Below are 18,862 nucleotides of genomic sequence, written 5' to 3' on the forward strand. Positions count from 1 at the left end.
TTTCAGCACCTCGAGCAGTAACACAAGTTTAAAAGTGAAACAGTGAGGAAAATCCAGCTAAACACAGATACATGTGGAGCTTTCAGATTTGACGGTTATTCCACACAAACGCAGATTCGTCTTATATTCACACTTTGATTACGTTTTACTTCACCATTAAAGCCGAGCGCTGAACAAAGCGGCTGACATTTTTTTTAGAACAAAAGCTGAACACGTTGAGTTTAAGGGAAGTGTTGAGTTTAAGGGTACAAATTTCTCCCCAAAGTGCATTTCGAGTTTAGGGGACGTCGAGTTACAAGGTACCACTGTAATCTGTTTCAGATGCACCTAAACTCTTGGGCTCGTTGGAGGTTTTCACATGGGAAGGGAACCCGGTCAACATCAGCTGTGTAATCTTGGCTCACCCCAGTGACGTGTCCATCATGTGGATGCGAGACGAAATCCAGCTGCCCAACGTCAACATCACCAACATCAAGATCTATAACACCCCAAACGCCAGCTACCTGCAGGTAACTCACGCAGTACCACAACCTGAACTGCAGGATTTATCAGCGATTAACATACATTATGTAACAGTAGAATAAAATCAGCAGCCTCGAAGGATCCCGAAGCTTAATCTCTGCCCACTTTCCACCGCAGGTAACCCCGGATTCTCAGAGTGACTTCGGCAGCTACAACTGCACCGCCTCTAATGAGATTGGGACCGAGTCCAAGGAGTTCATCCTGATTCAGGCGGGTCCGTCAGTTCCCTGTGACATGACCTTTACTTAAAGCTGCCATGTTTCCCTCAGGGGGTCTCAGAGGGTTTACAAGCGGTTTACTCATCTATAATGAAGCTTTTAGCTTTGATTGTTCTTGCATGCTCTGAAAATGGTCTATTGATTGATCAGTACAAGGCTTTTGAACGGCACAGGCACCTCTACAACCCACACTGCCAATCCCATTTCATTTTGTCCATCGAAGCCTGACTTATTGGAGCAACAGAGGTTCATAAAGTATTTTTAGCTGCTTTAAACTTCGACATTTTGGACATTTTGACTAACCAATCACTAACTGAATTGCCGTAGGATTGCTAGGACATATAGGACTCATAGTGCAAATTAACCAGCTAATTAATCAATGAGGCACTTGAACGCTACGTGAACACACAACAATCACAACAAATTGCATATATTTGTACTGCTGTGAATTAGGTAGGGCCTTAATTATTAGTTACAAGGTATGTTGTTTTATATATTATTATATATAATACTATATTATATGGTTAATACAGTATTTTGTGATGAAAATCAGGTTACACTTATACATATAACACACATTCAGATCATAATTTCACATTTCTATATAAACTACAGACAGTATTATATTGATGAGTATAATGTCATTAACACTCTGTTCTGGTTTGCCGTTTTCACGTAGACGTGCCCTCGGCTCCAGCCGTCACTCAGGTGAAGCCGTACTCCAGCACCGCTCAGGTGCTTTTCAACGAGCCTGAGTCGACCGGAGGAATTCCCGTTCTTAAGTACCACGTCGAGTGGAAAGCGGCTTCCAAAAGCAACTGGATCCAGCATGTCTACGAGGTCCGAGAAGGTACGTCCGTTACGCATAACAGCCAGTGTCAGTGTCATACATGTCACGTGTCGGAGGGGGCGTGGGTAAGCTTCGTTCTCCTCAATCGGAGCTGGGGTCGGCATTAGAGGAGAGGAAGCGTGAGAAAATGCATAAACAAAAAAAAGAAAAAAGAAGGGGTGTCCTAACACGTTTGGGTTAAATACTGGTTAGAATTAAATTGTATGTAAACGGTGTGATTAATAAAATCATTTTTCCTCTGCAAGCTCAATTGGATAAAATATCAGTTCAGCAGATGTTTGTGCTATTAGAGCCTGTTACTGGTCACAGAGCAAAGAAGCGAAGTAATAACGTTAGTATTGATTTATCTTTAGTCCATATAGTGTGTTTCTATACGTAGGGAAAATGTGAAAATGCCAAAAAAATTCAACATTTGGGTTAAATACTGGTTAGAATTAAATTGTGTGTAAGTGATTTGCTCAGTAGACGAGAGTTGCTGTTCATGCTAAATGTTTCATTAGTCGTGGGATCGAGTGTGGACGGTGTGATTAATAAAATCCTTTCCTCTGCAAACTCAATTGGATCAAATTTCACTTCAGCAGATGTTTGTGCTATTAGAGCCTGTTACTGGTCACAGAGCGTAGAAGCGGAGTAATAACGTTAGTATTGATTTATCTTTATCCAGATTGTTCCCAACGCATCTCATATTTCTTCTCAGCAGACGTTCATGATTTGCAGATTTGCTTTCATGGTGGCTTCACAGTCTGACCAATCAATTTAATTGCTCAATGATTTTCAGTTCTAGACTCATCCTAGAGTCGGGTTACTTCCTTCTATTTGTAGGCGTCGCCATAGTGGATCATTCCGGTCCGCATGCCTGATATGGAACAGTGTAAATGCCAGATGCACTTCCATGCACGAACCTCTTTTTTTACCCGGGCTTGGGACCGGCATTGAGAGCGCACTGACAATCAAAACTACTATAGACAAATCCCTACTGACAAATCCCTACTATAAAAAATTAATCGTAGCATTATGACACATTTACAGCATGTATGCTGGAATATACCCAGTATGAATGAAGAACTAGGGCAGTTGTAACCTAGTGGTTTAGGTACTGGACTAGTAATCAAAAGGTTGCTGGTTCAAGCCCCACTACAGTCAGGTTGCCACTGTTGAGCAAGGCTCTTAACCCTCGATTGCTTAGACAATATACTGTCACAGTACTGTAAGTCGGTTTGGATAAAAGCGTCTGCTAATGAAATGTTAAGTGTTTTCAATCAGGTGGCACAGTGGCTTAGTGGGTAGCACTGTCGCCTCACAGCAAGAAGGTCCTGGGTTCGATCCCCAGCCGGGGCGGTCCGGGTCCTTTCTGTGCGGAGTTTGCATGTTCTCCCCATGTCTGTGTGGGTTTCCTCTGGGAGCTCCGGTTTCCTCCCACAGTTCAAAAACATGCAGTCAGGTTAATTGGAGACACTGAATTGCCCTATAAGTGAATGTGTGTGTGTGTGTGTGTGTGTGTGTGTGTCTGCCCTGCGATGGACTGGCGTCCCGTCATTCACTTCCTTTCAACAAACAGTGAAGTCTAGGCTTAAACACTTGAAGTAATTCAGAGGGGCGTCTACATACTTATAATAATAATGTGGAGAGAGAGAGAGAGTGTGTGTGTGTGTGTGTGTGTGTGTTGCATGGTTGCATAACAGGTAGCAGGTAGTGTCAGTGCAGTACTGCTCTAGAAAGCCAGGATCAGTCCTGACCTCCTGATACTGGTTATTGTCTGTGTGGTGAAACTCAGGGTTTGTCTGAAAACCTAGTGAGTAGGGCTTTGGGTTATCAACTGAAAGGTTGAGAGTTCAAATCCCAGCTCTGCCATGTAGCCACTGTTGGGCCCTTGAGCAAGTCCCTTAACCCTGTCAGCTCCAGGAGCGCCATATAATGGCTGACCCTGCGCTCTGACCCCAGCTTCTAAAAAGAAAGCATTTCGTTGTACTGTACATCTGTATATGCATATACTGTATGACAAATAAAGGTGAGCTCTCTTGCTGCCTACTACCTACCTGGGCAGCTGCCTAAATAGATAGGAAGCATCAGATGCTCCCTCATTATTCAGTCAGTATATCGCTTCAAAATAAGACACCTCAGTAGGAGCATTTTAAGGTATCTAAGAATTTAGACATGCCTTCTTGTAGTATGACGTAAAACAGACAGACCCTCAGTGTTCCAGTGATAGGCTCCGGACCCATAGTGATCATACATCCATCAATTCATTAACAAATCTATATTTGTGAGCAGAAATTGTAGAATAAGCTTGTATTAACTATTATTTTATTTATTGTTTTACTCCTGTAGAGATGAGATCACTAACAATCACCGGCCTAAAACCAGAAACCAGGTATGAAGTCAGGCTGTCCGCTATCAACGGCAAGGGAAGAGGCGAGAGCAGCTCCGTGATCAGCTTTAAGACGGAGCCTGTTCGTGAGTACTGTGTTTTTTCCCTTCTTGTGCTTTCTATTACAGGCACGCCCTTTCATCATCACTTTCATGCTCACGCTGGCGGTGTGAAGCCACAAGCCGATATGCCGACTCTCAAAGGGACGTCTCTCACAACCGCAAGATTTCACATTAATTACAAGACTTGACGGAATCTATACTTTCTTAACCTTTCTAACCTTTTGTGTACTTTCTAATCTACGCCGCACTTCTCCGCTTTAATGATGCAATCAAGCTGATGATTAAAAAAAACCTGTTTAAATATTTCCCAGCTATTAAAATGTAGGATTTGGAGCTTCTAAGTAAATCATAGATGTGAAGCTCATGATACATTCAGAAGTTCACACTGAATGAATTTTTGGATTAATAATGCATTTGTTTGTGCAATTGCAAGTGCAGATGTGCTGCTGGACCTGATCCTTATGCCAGTTTCTCACCTTTTGCTGATGAAGCCTTTATGAATGATAATGATCAGCATGTCCTGTTTCTGGCAGAGCAGTCACTGATACAGATGTGGTGATGTTTGATGTTACATCCCTTTCACGCTTAGTCCTGCTTAAATACGACAATCTTCACCATCTAGATAATAATATGCAATTTATACCTGGTGTCATTATAAAACATGTTTCTGAAGTTTCCCCACATCAAACTAAGCCTCGATTTGTGCTCGAGGTACAGACATGGCGGAACAGTAAGAGCTCCTTTTTAAACTCTTACCACAGAGCTGAGAGCTTATTCATTTCAAATTCATATCATGGATTCAATGCACCAAGTTGGCTCGGTGGCTAGCACTGCTGCCTCACAGCACGAAGGTCCTGGGTTCGAGTGGCAGGTGGAGCGGGACTTGCACCCAGGTCCTTTCTGTGTGGAGTTAGCATGTTCTCCCCGTGTCTGTGTGGGTTTCCTCCTACAGTCCAAAGACATGCAGTGAGGTGAATTGGAGATACTAAATAGCCCCTAGGTGTGTGTGTGTGTGTGTCAAGGGTGTTTCCTACCTTTCGCCAATTAAATTGCACCCACCGCGACCGTGAATTGGATCAAAATTTTACAGATAAAGGTCAGATAAAGGTGTTACCAATTAGGTTATTATGTTAATAATTAGGAGTGTCCACATCATTTTGGTTAGTTTGTTTTCCAATCAAATTTAGTTTTTTATGCGTATGAATACATCATTTTAGTTTGTTTTTTATATATACAAGGTCAACAATTGATATGATTTGTAGATATACTGTCCAGTGTAGCTCGGTTGGGTGTTTTGATCATTATATACATCGTCCAGTAACGTTCCTGTACAGATACCGAGCAGATCCCGAAAAACTGACCCATTCCAGCAGTCGAAATTAATTCTTTCCTCCTGATGTCTCAACAGTGTTAATGTTTAAATGACCCACCTCAGTATTCACTTCTACCTGGTAATCAGCTTTTGTTTGCCCGGTATTCACGCGGCACCTGTACCAGGTCAGGATAAACTGCCATCTCAGGTAACAGGTCACACACCCATCTTCACACCTAAAGTCGGATGTGTGAAAGACTACGTGACCTGAGGGCTTTAGTCCCATTGTGCCCCCTGCTGGCCGTGTCAGTGTGACCCTTTGGTTCTGAATACAGCTGGTCAAATGTCTAAGTAACTTGGCAGGAAACCTTTGCACATCTGAATGCACAGTTATTTTCTGAATACAACGATCGATTGATTCCCTTCGGATATCAGATCATTTGACCACATATTTGACATCGAACAGGAATAAAGAAAGATTAAATCATGCTGTTCCACAATACTTTGGCACTTAGGTTACATTTACAGCGCTGTACAAAAGTGTTTTCTATTTTTTATTGATTTATTTTGCATATTTATTATAAAGGTTTCTGATCCTGGTACAACATGTAATACAAGGTAATAAGTAATGACACAAGCCAGTTTTTCCAACACCTATATCACCCCTGTGAGGCACTCAGGAGGCACAGATGTAAAATTACGCTAACCTTCTACCGCTGGGAGGTTTTGATATTTCCGGTTTAATGTTGTAGTAACGTAACCTTATAGCTTCTCCTGTTGGGGTGCACCACAGCAGATCATTGGACCACATATTATATATTTAAGGCCCTACCTTAATCACGGCCGTACCATGTAAAGCCCGGCCGTACATGAAAGACATTTTACTTAATCATTTTAATACACGTAGCGATGTGTGTGCTGGATACGAATGAACCTCATAATTAGATGGATGTCCACATACTTTTGGCTGTATAGCGTATTTCAGCCTAACACTTCACAGTTTCTGTTCTGTGTCTGATTGAACAGATTGATGTTTTATTTCTTTGGATTTTAGTTGTTATAGCCGAGCTGAGCCAAGAACTCCTACATTAACCGAGTTTATGAAACGTGTCGTGTTTTTGCTCCCAGATGGTATTTTCCTCTCTTTTTTTCACTGAGGTTTGTTTAGGTATCACACGTTGTGTGTTTTTTGTATCCTGTTATGTATCTGAAGAACATTCAAACAGCTAACTTTTATTCTAACAACAGATGAAATGAATTCAGTCTGACTTTCAGTCGCTGTAATTACAGTCTGGATTGAATGCAGTAAATGAAACTTCAAAGTAGTTGAAGTAGTTTGACACTCAGGTTACATTTACAGTGCTGGAAAAAGCTGCCCTTCTGATTTCCTGATTTATTTATTTATTTATTTTGCGGATTTATCATAAAGGTTTCAGATCCTGGTACAAAGAAGTAAAGACGAAACACAAACCAACACCTTTTTTCCAACACCTATATCACCCCTGTGGGGAGCTCTGGTGGCACAGAGGTAAAATTAGGTAAAACAACCTTCTAGCGCTGGGATCCAGGGCTTGAATCCTTAGTGGTGCTTTGGATGGGTTAGGGGCGTCTCATACAGACAAGGTTGGCTTCGTTTGGGGGCCTCGCCATTGATCAACGTCCTGCTTGGGGTTTGTTACTGCCTTGCGTTCAGTAATTCCAGGGAAATTACACCCACCACGACCCTGACAAGGATAAATCTGTGGTAAAATATAAATATAAATGAATTGATGACTGAATCAACCAAGGCTTATGACTGGTGTGACCTTAAGGCAAGCAAATGCTCCTGAAAAATGGAGATCAGTGTTTTTAGTTGTAGTGACATGTTCTCTGTTGAAGGTCCTGACAGTTTCTTATTGGGTTTCTATTCAAGACTTTGAGCAGGTAATGCCAAATTTTTGTTTCATTTTCATCAACTGAGATAATGACTCTCACTGTGGTTCACTCAATATTTCTTTTGATTGCGAGATATTTTATGGTTAACTTAGGTTGTCTTTGACTTTTATTTAATGTATTTTAAAGATCTAAACAAATCAATACAAATCAGGGCACTTTTTCCCAGCGCTGTTGCTGCCGTACGGGTGACATTTCATAAGTAAATTCTCCACACGTCTTTAGGTAACCACCTTTAAATAAACAATGAAGTGTGTATGAATTATTAACAGCTCAGATTCCCTAACTTCCCCAGTTCATCACAAACTATCATTCTCATGCATTTGTCTCTCTTATGCTGAGGATTATGGGTCATATTCAGAGGTACAAACACCCAGCTTGTGCGCGTTGGCATTTAGAACTTAGATTTCCATTATGTAGCCAAAAGTATGTGGACACGCATTTCCAAAAGAGTGGAGGCTGTTATGCTGCAAAAGATACAACAAATGATTGATTCCCTTTGGATATCAGATCACTTGACCATATATTTGACGTCAAACAGGAATAAAGAGAGATTAAATCATGCTTTTCTGCAGTAGTGTGACAGTTAGGTTACATTTACGGTGCTGTACCAAAGTGTTCCCTTTTTTATTTTGCATATTTATTATAAATGCAAAAGTATGTGGACATGCATTTCCAAAAGAGTGGAGGCTGTAATGCTGCAAAAGAAAATGGAAATGACCAATTTTTATATCATTGTCCATAGTATTGGACTGTCATGTTTAACAAGCTTGTGGTCAGTTGTGAGCATACTTTAGTTTTAGCCATATAGAGTGTATAATTATATTTTTCCCTAGTACCACAAGTGTTGCAAGTGTTTTTATGAATCTTTATATGCGTAGTAGTAATACATTTGTAGACTTTGACACGGAAAACGTGGAGAATTCCAGATCCAGTATATCGCCTCATTTAATAGTTTTAGATTCGACACCCCTGTTGATCATTTTTTGTTGATTTAAGTGAAAATATTAACACATGCTGTGCAGGAAACTGAAAATTTGACACTTTAGTGCACAAAATCTAGAAATATGTGAAAAACATAAAACATTTAAAAGAATATTGGCTGTGCTGTAACTCTTGCAGGTTTAATCTACTTGTTTATTCCCTGTACAACAACATGTTCACTTATTCTCACTTAAAAAGTCAACAAAACATGAAACGAAATTAAAAATTGTTCAATTTTTAATCAAAGCTTTTACCAAAATATGTAAAATGTCATTTTCCCAGATGCTTCTCTGCTGCTTTTATTGTTCTGATCAGTGAATGTTGTGTTGTGATTCATGCCTGTTGTGTTAACTGTTTCTAACTCTGTCTTTCATGTCCATGTTTACATCGTCTCTGCCCCCCCCCCTTCTCCCCACACCCCCATGTGCCTTCCTTCGATTTTCCTCCAACCAATCATTTGCGTACGCACGATGTGGCTTTTGTCATGTGGCTTGCATGGTGCTGCTGATGTCGTCCACCCTGGTGAACAGAAGGTAATCACTCAGCTCTCGCTCTGCAGCTCTTATGTGTAGGAATAGTAAAGCCGGATCGTTGCTTTCACCTCTCGCCATCCCATCATGCACCCACAGCATCTGCAGAGCCACACACTGTTTTCCCTCCACCTTTTGTAGGGAAAATATATCCCTCCCTTGTCCTCATATCTGACACACTCTTCCCCTGAGTGACTACCGGGTTCTGACTTTGTTCCTATAGATACAGTTTCAGCAGCGACCTTCCAACCATAAAAAAACTATTTCAAAGGCGGTGGAAGTGAAAAACAGTTCCTCAGCAGCACTGCTGGGTACCTGCGAACATCCGCTGCCTTTTATTAGCACAATAAACAGCTTTACAAGCAGAGGTTTAGTGGATGTTTCTGTACTACTGCACAGAAGGGTAAGACCTAATACAGCCTATATGGCCATATGTACAGCCATATACCTGTCCTAATAGTTTAGTTTGGGTGTTTCAGTCACAAAATTGAACTCCAAACTGCTTCAAAAAAGTTTGGACATTACATAAAATGCAAATAAAAACAAGAAGCAATGATCTGTACAGACACTACAGAGAACAAATATTCCGTATTCCGTGATTGATGTCTGCAGCGGATTAAGAACATAAATGCTGTAAAATGATAAAATAAGAAACAAAAACTAAAATTTCACTCACTGTCTTAACCGCTTATCCAATTAGGGTTGTTAGGGGGGTGCTGGAGCCTATCTCAGCTTTTCAATGGGCGCAAGGCACACAGTAACACCCTGGACGGTGCGCCAGTCCATTGCAAGGCAGACACACACACACACCCATTCACTTATAGGGCAATTCAGTGTCTCCAATTAACCTGACTGCATGTTTTTGGACTGTGGGAGGAAACCGGAGCTTCCGGAGGAAAACCATGCAGACACGGGGAGAACATGCATACGCACAGAAAGGACCCAGACCGCCCCGCCTAGGGATCGAACCCAGGACCTACCAACCGAGCCACCGTGCCATCCAAAATTAAAATCTAGCACATTTAATGCTGCCATGATTGTTCACAAGTAAGGATTTGTGTACAGAACAAGAAATTTATGGATTTTGCCCTCTACAGTCCATAACATTATTTAAAGAGTTTGATCTAAACTTAATGCCTCAGTAGCGGTGGTGTGTGCAGTGGTTCTTCAATGGTTTCAGCTTCCATTTGCAACATCGAGTGTGTTTATATGTACAAAATAATCAGATAGTGGCTTGGTATATACTTGGAAATAGTATTAAAACAGTATATTATGGTGTAACAGCACCCCATTATGAGTGCACTTTCTATTCAAGCCACATGGGTCCTAGGTGCTGTACTAAGCAGTGTTTTGTATTTACTCTACTGTGGATGTGTATTGCAGTTTGGGGCACTGTACACGCTTTCAACATGCTCCTGAGCAGAATTAATTCATCAGCCAGGCCGTTATGATAAAGCTGTAATAAACTCGCACATATTTATACATTTTACTAGCCAAATACTAAGGAGATGGGTGGATTTTGAGTGCAACAGCCAACAGTTAGGACCTTGAACACTTGTACAATGGTCACATGTAGCAAGTGTAAGCGGGCTCAACTAGCTGTAGCTTTAATGGCCAGTTGGCTCGTTTGTTCTGAAATTGGCATCCTAACATGGTAAATTTACAATAACAGAAAAATTCAGTGATCAGATTGTTACTGTTCATGTAAATACACTCGTTGACTTTGTTCATGTCACATTTCATCATCACTTTTGCAAGATTGTTTTGACTATACTGTGAGGGTCAAAAGTCTTAGACCGCTAATAAACTTGCTTCTACAGTATTTTGCAATTTGTATTAATTTAATTCAATGATTTTCTTTATGAATCATACAATCAGATTAAAAACTGAAGTTCAAATTTTCAAAAGAAAATGTATTTGGTGTGGCCAAAATGATAAAACTCAACAGTAGCTGCTAATTAGTTAACAGATTCTGATAAGTAGACATGATCAAACTGAAGGAGATCGGACACGGACAGTTTCACAAATGTGTTTACTTGGTTTTAATTGGTGCCAAATTTGAAGAAATGTTTTCTCTAACATTGTTTCACTGATTATACGATTTTTAATAAAACAAATGAGAGAAAATCCAAAAGTAGAGTCGGTCTCAGACTTTTGATCCTCATTGAATACTGGCTGCATTTTAATAAATGTCTGTGCTTATGATTACAAGAACATTTATGAATGAGCTCATTTTAACCAAAATCTACATTTTTCTTTTATAAATTTAATAGTTTTAATAGTAGGTTTTACTCTTACTGGTACAACTTTGCCTTTAAGTCATATTAACTGTACCGATGGACACAACACAGTGGTGGGAAAAAATGGCCCAGCAGTCGAATACCTGTCATGGCTCAAGGATACCAGATCAGTTACACCAGACTTAATAAAATAACACAAAGAATTAAATAAAAACACCAGAGACTAGATTTGAATAAAGGAGAAAAAGGCTCTGACTTTATTGCAGGTGCATAATTTACAACGAATGTAAAGTACAGCTCAGGATACATCTATTGTATGTATTTTCAAACAGGGGACGTTATCGCCTCGCCTTTCTTGTATGTAACTATTTTTAATTAAGACACCATTAAATCCAGGTGATGATTTAATAAATAACGTGGACACGATTAGATACAGAATATTGCTTCCTGCACTGTACTGCCCCCTTCATTTTAGACTGCTGTTCTCCATCTTTTAGACACAATTATCTACAAACAGCAGACGTTTCATTTATTATTAATTTTTTTTTCCTCTTCTGGTCATCTTGTCCTGGTATGGAGAAACCCTCAACCTGGCCTTGCCGCTTCTGTTCTATCTGTATCAGCTCAAAAATGCTGGGGAGGTTCAAGGCTCATTATTTCACAAAATCAGTACTACTAGTGTTTTTGTAATCTCTGCAGCTGCACGTTTTATTAAATTTCTCTCCCCTAATCATCACAAACCAAGCAGCTTATTAACTCCATATCTTAAGCCTCCAACTATCGAGATCAAATCTTAGTGGTGCCACCTTTAGCCACGTCTGAGAGAGGGAAGGCCGGAGGGGGAAATGCTTCCTTACAGCAACAACAGAATCCTACTTTCTGGTTGAGGCGCCAACACAAACAGTTGGGAGAGAGTATCGAGCAAGAATATGTAATTGATCATGTACAGCTGCAGGTACAGCAACTTTATGTTCATTAAAGGTGGGACTAGTGCTAGACTGGTGAAGGGGTCACTTAGGTCGGTCAATTGGGAGTGCACAGAGAAGTTGGGTATATCCAAATTGGTCCAATGCAAAGACGTACAGCTAATAATAAAAAATACTGATTGCCAGACACCTGAGCTTTTTCATCAATTGTACAAAATTATAGGGCAGTTGTAGACTAGTGGTTAAGGTACTGGACTAGTAATCGAAAGGTTGCTGGATAATGCCCCACCACTGCCAGGTTGCCACTGTTGGGCTCATGAGCTTGGACAATATACTCTCACACTACTGTAAGTCACTTTGGATAAAAGCATCTGCTAATTCTGAAAATGTAAATGTAAAGCTGCCAACAAATGAAGCCGATAAATGAAGAGAATCAAACAGCACAACAAAAAATCCCCTAAAGCCGCATATTGTTGTGTGTTTACGTTGAATGAGACCTTCAGAGCGTTTAATAAGCACGGGTAATGAGCGCTAATGGGACTAAAACGGCTTCATTTTTCTTCTCATGTGTAGCCTCTCTCTCCAAGCCTCACTAATGATGTTAAATGTCATTCTACAGTGTCCAACCAATCGAGGGATCAAGTCAGCATACGCAGCTCATTAATCTCTAATGGATTATGAATGTTGCTCCATGAAATAGAGGTCACGGTGCTCTCAAAATCACGCGAGTTTGGATAATGATTGTAGGCCTCAAAGTTGAACCAACTAGGTCACATCATTATATCATTGCCTAAAATTGATTACACTTTTATTATTTTAATTATATAATTCTACTCTGTTCACTTTATCCACATTTGTAACAAGTTTGCCACTGGCTGCACTGTACTCCTCCACCACTTGTGCAAGTGCCTTAACCAGACACTAGGTGTCACTGTTTCTGTCAGCCTTCCGTTTTTCAAACAAGTCCAATAGTTTCAGTTTCAAAAAGGCTACTTTGTTGAAGTGTAATTAACCAGTTATATAAAGTAAGACTTTAAAATACAACAGTTTAGGGTAGGTCTTTTCCTGTTCCAGCATGACTGTGGTGCCACTGTGCACAAAGTAAGCCCAGTAGAAGCATGAAGAAAAGCTCAGTTTAAAGAAACTCCTGTGACCTACACAGGGTCCTGACCTCAGCCCCACTGAACAGTTTTGGAATGAGCTGGAACATCAACTGAGGCTTTCTTGACCGACATCAGTGCTCAGCCATACAAATACTCTTTTGACTGCATGGGCACAAATTCCCAATTCACAGACATTTTGTCTTGTGAGAAGCTTTCTCAGGAGAATGGCTGTTGCTATATTTTAATACCATTTATTTAATGGGATGTCCAACAAGCTCATGGTCAGGCATCCAAATACTTTTGGTCATATACTGTAGGTGCATACACAAACAATCAGAATCATGACAGTCCACACAAATGAAAGCAATTTTTAGTACACTACATTGTTGGGAGATTATTTTTATATTATTTTTATTTTTATATATTGTATTTTATAGGTATGTTACATGTTTAGTGTAAAAACCTGAAGTGAGTATCAGGTTATGTATTTTTGCAGGTATGTGGTGCAGGTGACATAAAAAGTTCAGGGTTTTTTGATCAGAATGAATGATTTGTATTTCCAGGGGAGCCCAGTCCCCCTAAACTGAAGGGCAGCCTGGAGCCCAAGGGCAACGCCCTTAAAGTCAACTGGATCAAACAGGATGACGGTGGCTCACCCATCACACACTATCTAGTGCGCTACAAAGCTGTAAGTATCACTGCTTCTGTTATTTTTTATTTTATGTTTTCTTTCATTTGGTTGTTACAATAACAGGACATGCTGAGATTTCTTCTTTATTATAACGCTGCTATAGAAAAGCAAACATACATCCGTTGTTGGTGTAATACAGGTGTAATAAAAATTAAATAAGGTCAATAATATGCTGTTATATTATGGAAACAGTTTAGGGAATTCCCTTTCATTTTCAGCATGACTATGCCCCTGAAAAAAAAACTAGCTCTTTAAAGAGTAGAGCTCCAGTTGCCCACACAGATCCCTGGTTGGGCCCGCAACCCAACCGAATTCTTTTGGGAATTCTGACCTCACTGACTCTACTGAATGAGCACAAATCCCCACAGACACATTCCAAAGACTTGTAAAAGAGTTTTCCAGAAGAGTGGATGATATTACAGCTACAAGCTCATGGTCAGGTGTCCCAGAACTGTCGACCATATACTGTAATCAGGACTTCAAGAAGAATTAATTCAAGAAGACATGAATCTAAAAAAAATCTATCTAGACATATCAGCATCCCTAAACAAAACAAAAGCAGAATAAAAAGCACCTTCAGCAGACCACTAGACTTCCACTATATCAAATTCATCAAACCGTCTTTTGTGGACCTCGCTTCCTGTAGTTTTTCTGTCAGTTCGGACCAGTCTGGCATTTCTCTATACCAGCGGTTTCAAACTTATTCTCACTGAGCGCCACATCAGCATTATGGTTGCCCTCAGAAGGCCATTTGTAACGTTTCCTGCTGTGACTGCAGTCTGCCTTTATCTCTTGGATAATTTGTTGTTTTTCTTGGAGGCTTAATGTATCATACTTAGCTCCGTGTTTGGTGTCAAAATGCCTAATTTATATTGTATATCTATATTGCATATCTGTATCTATATTGTACTTCTTTATCACAGACACGGCCTCATAACAAAACAGACACACCGGTTTTTCTTCTTGAAGCACAAGCGTATTCAATTTCCCGTCTATGATTAAATTGCCTTCTTCTGCCTCAATTTTCTCTTCTTGTTTGTATTGGAATTATTTTTGGATATTTCTCAACTCCACTTGTTGAAAAACCAATCATATGCCTTTTAAGCTCCCGCGGGACACATAAAATGACGTGGGGGCCTTGAATTTGACACGTGCTCTACACTCTCTTTCACAAACAAACTGTTGAGTTTGACACGTGCTCTACACCAGCGGTCCCCAACCATTTTTGCACCACGGACCGGTTTCATATAAAATTATAATTTCAAGAACCGGTGGGGGCGGGAGGATTTAAAATAGAATAAAATAGAATAACTATACTGCTCACACATTTCGCTGCAATGAGGCGCTGCTTCCACCTGGGGGTGATATGAGACTATAAACACTCGTGTGTTGGAAATGGAAGCAGTGTTTTCCTTGCTGATGTATCTAATTCAGGGGTGGCCACTACTCTACACTCTTCTTTATGAACAGGCTGCTTCTGCTGGCTGAACTGCTGCTCACTGGATGTTTTGGTTTTTCACAATACTCTGTAAACTCAAGACCGCTGTGTGCGTAAATCCAAGACGGTCAAAGTCACTCATAATTTCCTGGATTGTCTGTATAATGGTATGCAGTACACTGTCGCCCCACATCAGACCTTTATAGGTCTCGTTTAGTGCACGGGGCCACAATCATGCTGGAACTAATTCCCCAAACTTGCAGTCACACAGCAGCAATGGTTGCATCACAAACACTAACAACAAACACCTAAACTCAATACAGACTCAATGTCTGCTTACTTTTACCCACATACTGCAGTTTTAGCTAAAATTAGTAAGTATAAATAATTTCTGTTTATTTGTCTGTTCCAAATTCACACACATTTCCTCTCTTACATAAGTTACTGCTGCGTGACTCCTATAGCGTGTGTTCTATAAATCTCCTACATTTACCATCTGCACCGGCCGAGACAGTAACACAGTAACGTCCCACGTCTTGTCCTTTCATTTTCAGTCCTTAGATTTTAAGGGTTACAGAACTCAACATATTTCTCCACCTCCATAATGACCCCCGTGGTGGCCGTTCTGGCTTCATGAATCACTCCAGTTCCTGCATGTGTTAGTCATGGTGATGGGATTAGTTATTAGGTTAGTACACTGACCAATATTTTCAAACCATCAGTTCCAAACCCAATTTCAAGTGAAGTTGGGACATTTTATGCATTTTCCCCTCTTTATCTCCAAATTTTGCGTAACCAATCCGCTGCTAAGGGCCTCGTTGGCGTATAAGAGGGTGTATGTTTGCCTGACACACACTCCCTTCGACGTGTGTGCAGTCTACCAATTCCTTCTTATTCTCCCGTACTTTGGTGGATTTGCTCGGGATGTCGGCTTTAACATCGTAGTGCCAAATTTATGTGGACACCTGTGCATGCACTTTTTGGACATTCAAAAATCTCATTCATATTAATTGCCCACATTAATATTTGTTGTCTTAACCAACCTTTACTATTCTGACAAGATGTTAAAACTTGCCTATGGGAATTTGTGCCTACTTATTCGAAATGGCACATGTGAAGTCAGGCACTGATGTTTGACAAAAAGTAGACAGTTCGATTCTAAAGCTAAAGCATCCTAAAACTGTTCACTGGGGTCGAGGTTGGGCTACTAGTGTGACTTTAGTGTGGTCTGTCCATATACTTTTGGCCATTTAGTGTAGCAGTATTATACTGATGTGGATTTCTGTGTTCGTGTAGTTCATGTTTATATGTTTATGTAGTTTCTTATTTGGCTCAAACTCTCGGTGTCGCCTGCAGAAAGAAGACGCCCAGTGGAAGACAGAGATGCGCGTGCCAAGCACGACTGGCTACGCCCTCCTCAGCGGCCTGGACTGGAACACCGAGTACGACGTGCTGGTGGTGGCTGAGAACCAGCAGGGCAAATCACAGCCTGGCATGCTGAGTTTCCGCACGTCCTCGGAGCCCTCCGCCACTCCGGGTGAGTTTCAGTTAACTTATTTTGTTCTTCCGTCTGTCCGTCCGTCCATCCATCGCTTTCCTGACGCACAACATTAACGTCTGACTCAGAGCTGTAATAGCACCAAGCACACAAATTCAGTGAGAAGTCGCCTTGTTCTCACTCTTACGTCGACCGTTTGCACTCTGATGCGCGGTGAGTCATGAGAACAACTGTTCGTCTGTGAGTTTGGCAAATTTTACTTAGATTTAATAAAAAAGTGTCTGCAGAGAGAAAATCATCTTCATCCATCTATTTTAATCATCTAAAACAGGGATTTTCAATCTTTTTTGGTTATTTGTTATTGCGACCCAGGCAGCGCAAACAATGCATCAATACGAAACACAAAACAAAATATACTTCTTTCACTTTATTAACTGCTTATCCAGTTAGTGGGGGTGCTGGAGCCTATCCCAGCTTTTTAATGGGCGCAGGGCACACAGTAACACCCTGGATGTAACGTAAGGCTTCCACAAGAGGGCGCTAATGAACAAGTTTATTTCGTTTTTATGTACCTTAATTTATTAGTGCACAGAATTGGGAGTTTTCTAAACTCAGTTACCTGAGTCGTGTTTTTAGCTGCTTTAGACTTCGACATCTTGGACACTTTGATTAAACGATTGCTAACTGAATTGCCGTAGGATTGCTAGGATGCCTCATAGTGCAAATTAACCAGTAAATGTGAGGCACTTGAACGCTACATGAATTAAAATTGTTAAATTGCTAAACACAATCCTTAAATTTTGAAAAGACTCATTTCACGGTTGTGAATTAGGTATGGCCGTAATTATATCATGTATTATTGTACTGAATTCATATACGCCCAGACGCTACCGGACACGAGTTAATTACTGAACTCAGTAATTTAGAGGGGTGTCCACATTCTTTTGGTTTGTATATTTACGTCATTAATAATTTTTGCTGTCACACGATAGTGTCCCTCCATTGATGCTCCGGCACTATTACAGCGTCTGAGTCACTGTCCTTTGGGCACCGTTATGCCAGCCACATTATTAAAGCACACAGCAAAGGATTTCTGCTCCACGTTCAGACCAAGTCGTTACTGCCGGTCATCTGTTGGTGCCCACACAGAGCAAAGCGGCGTAAAGCGAGCACCCGGGGTGAGTACGACCGGGATAGATGTGTTACGGCCACAGCTGGACTCGCTCGCATCACTTCGGCTAAATGAGCATCTGGTGCATCACGTCCCCGAGAGTCTCTCTTATTAACGCTGGCGACAGCTTCATACGTGTAGGAGACTTGGATTCACACTCTGCCTGGCACAGCAGGACAGCAGTGGATGGCATCCAGAGCTAGTTTGTTTCTCTCCTCCATCTCTCACTTCTCTGCAAGAGCCACACAAGCAGCATGCCAATGAGACGCTCTTATGGCCCAACGGCTATAGGCGCTTCCACAAGGGCGTCCATAGAAATAAGAGATTCAGAGTCTAAATTAAACTGAGGTGTAATCTTCTTTTGACGTGTGTTCTTGTTTTACGTATTTATCTCTCACGTGACCCTCCGAGATCAACAAAGCCCCACCCCTCGAGGGACGATATGATTGGTCAGTTTTACTGTCATTTAAAATTGGTCTCTCTACAAATTCACAGCTGAATTACCAATCACTAACCAGCAATATCAGAGGCAGACCTCTTTAATTTAACCCTTGATATTCCAACACACATTAAACAGACAGGTATGAAGGATTCATTTGCTTAGATTTGTATGTGTTTAAACGTTGATTGTCAAATACATTAGGCTGGGGGTCCTGATGGTTCCCCTCTCCCATTTTTACCCCAAAACACTAAAACAATCAGCCCAATAAAGCAGATATAACAGTAATTTACTAGAATGTTGTAGATGTAGCTAGTTCTCCATTTTATAAATTATTTTTTGGATTGTTCTAATTTAAAAAATACTTAATTTCTCTGTGCACTTTGTCAAGCTATGCTGGTTAAGCTATATTTATCCTTGCCAAGAAGAGCCTCACACTTCTCTCTTTATTCTTCTGCTCATGTAAGAGCCTCTACCAGAAAGTAAGAGATGTGTTGCAATGGCAAGGGGGCTATACCCCATCTGGCCTGTGGCGTCTAGTGGTGGGCTAGCACAGCGGTTCTTAACCTTTTTTTCTC

At 40.8% G+C, this 18,862-nt stretch overlaps 1 protein-coding gene across 1 annotated transcript in view; it reads left to right on the forward strand.

The window, feature by feature from the left end:
* ncam1b (neural cell adhesion molecule 1b) overlaps nucleotides 1–18,862 on the forward strand; it is a 99,735-nt gene that overhangs the window by 66,803 nt on the left and 14,070 nt on the right. Inside the window, exons 11-17 of the mRNA XM_063016979.1 lie at nucleotides 322–509; nucleotides 640–736; nucleotides 1,420–1,590; nucleotides 3,919–4,044; nucleotides 8,779–8,781; nucleotides 13,611–13,735; nucleotides 16,533–16,713. Of these exons, the coding sequence (XP_062873049.1) occupies nucleotides 322–509; nucleotides 640–736; nucleotides 1,420–1,590; nucleotides 3,919–4,044; nucleotides 8,779–8,781; nucleotides 13,611–13,735; nucleotides 16,533–16,713 (891 nt within the window). The remainder of the gene's footprint in view (nucleotides 1–321; nucleotides 510–639; nucleotides 737–1,419; nucleotides 1,591–3,918; nucleotides 4,045–8,778; nucleotides 8,782–13,610; nucleotides 13,736–16,532; nucleotides 16,714–18,862) is intronic.

The sequence above is a fragment of the Trichomycterus rosablanca genome, chromosome 20, assembly GCF_030014385.1.
Source record: "Trichomycterus rosablanca isolate fTriRos1 chromosome 20, fTriRos1.hap1, whole genome shotgun sequence".
In the NCBI taxonomy this organism is placed as follows: Eukaryota; Metazoa; Chordata; class Actinopteri; order Siluriformes; family Trichomycteridae; genus Trichomycterus; species Trichomycterus rosablanca.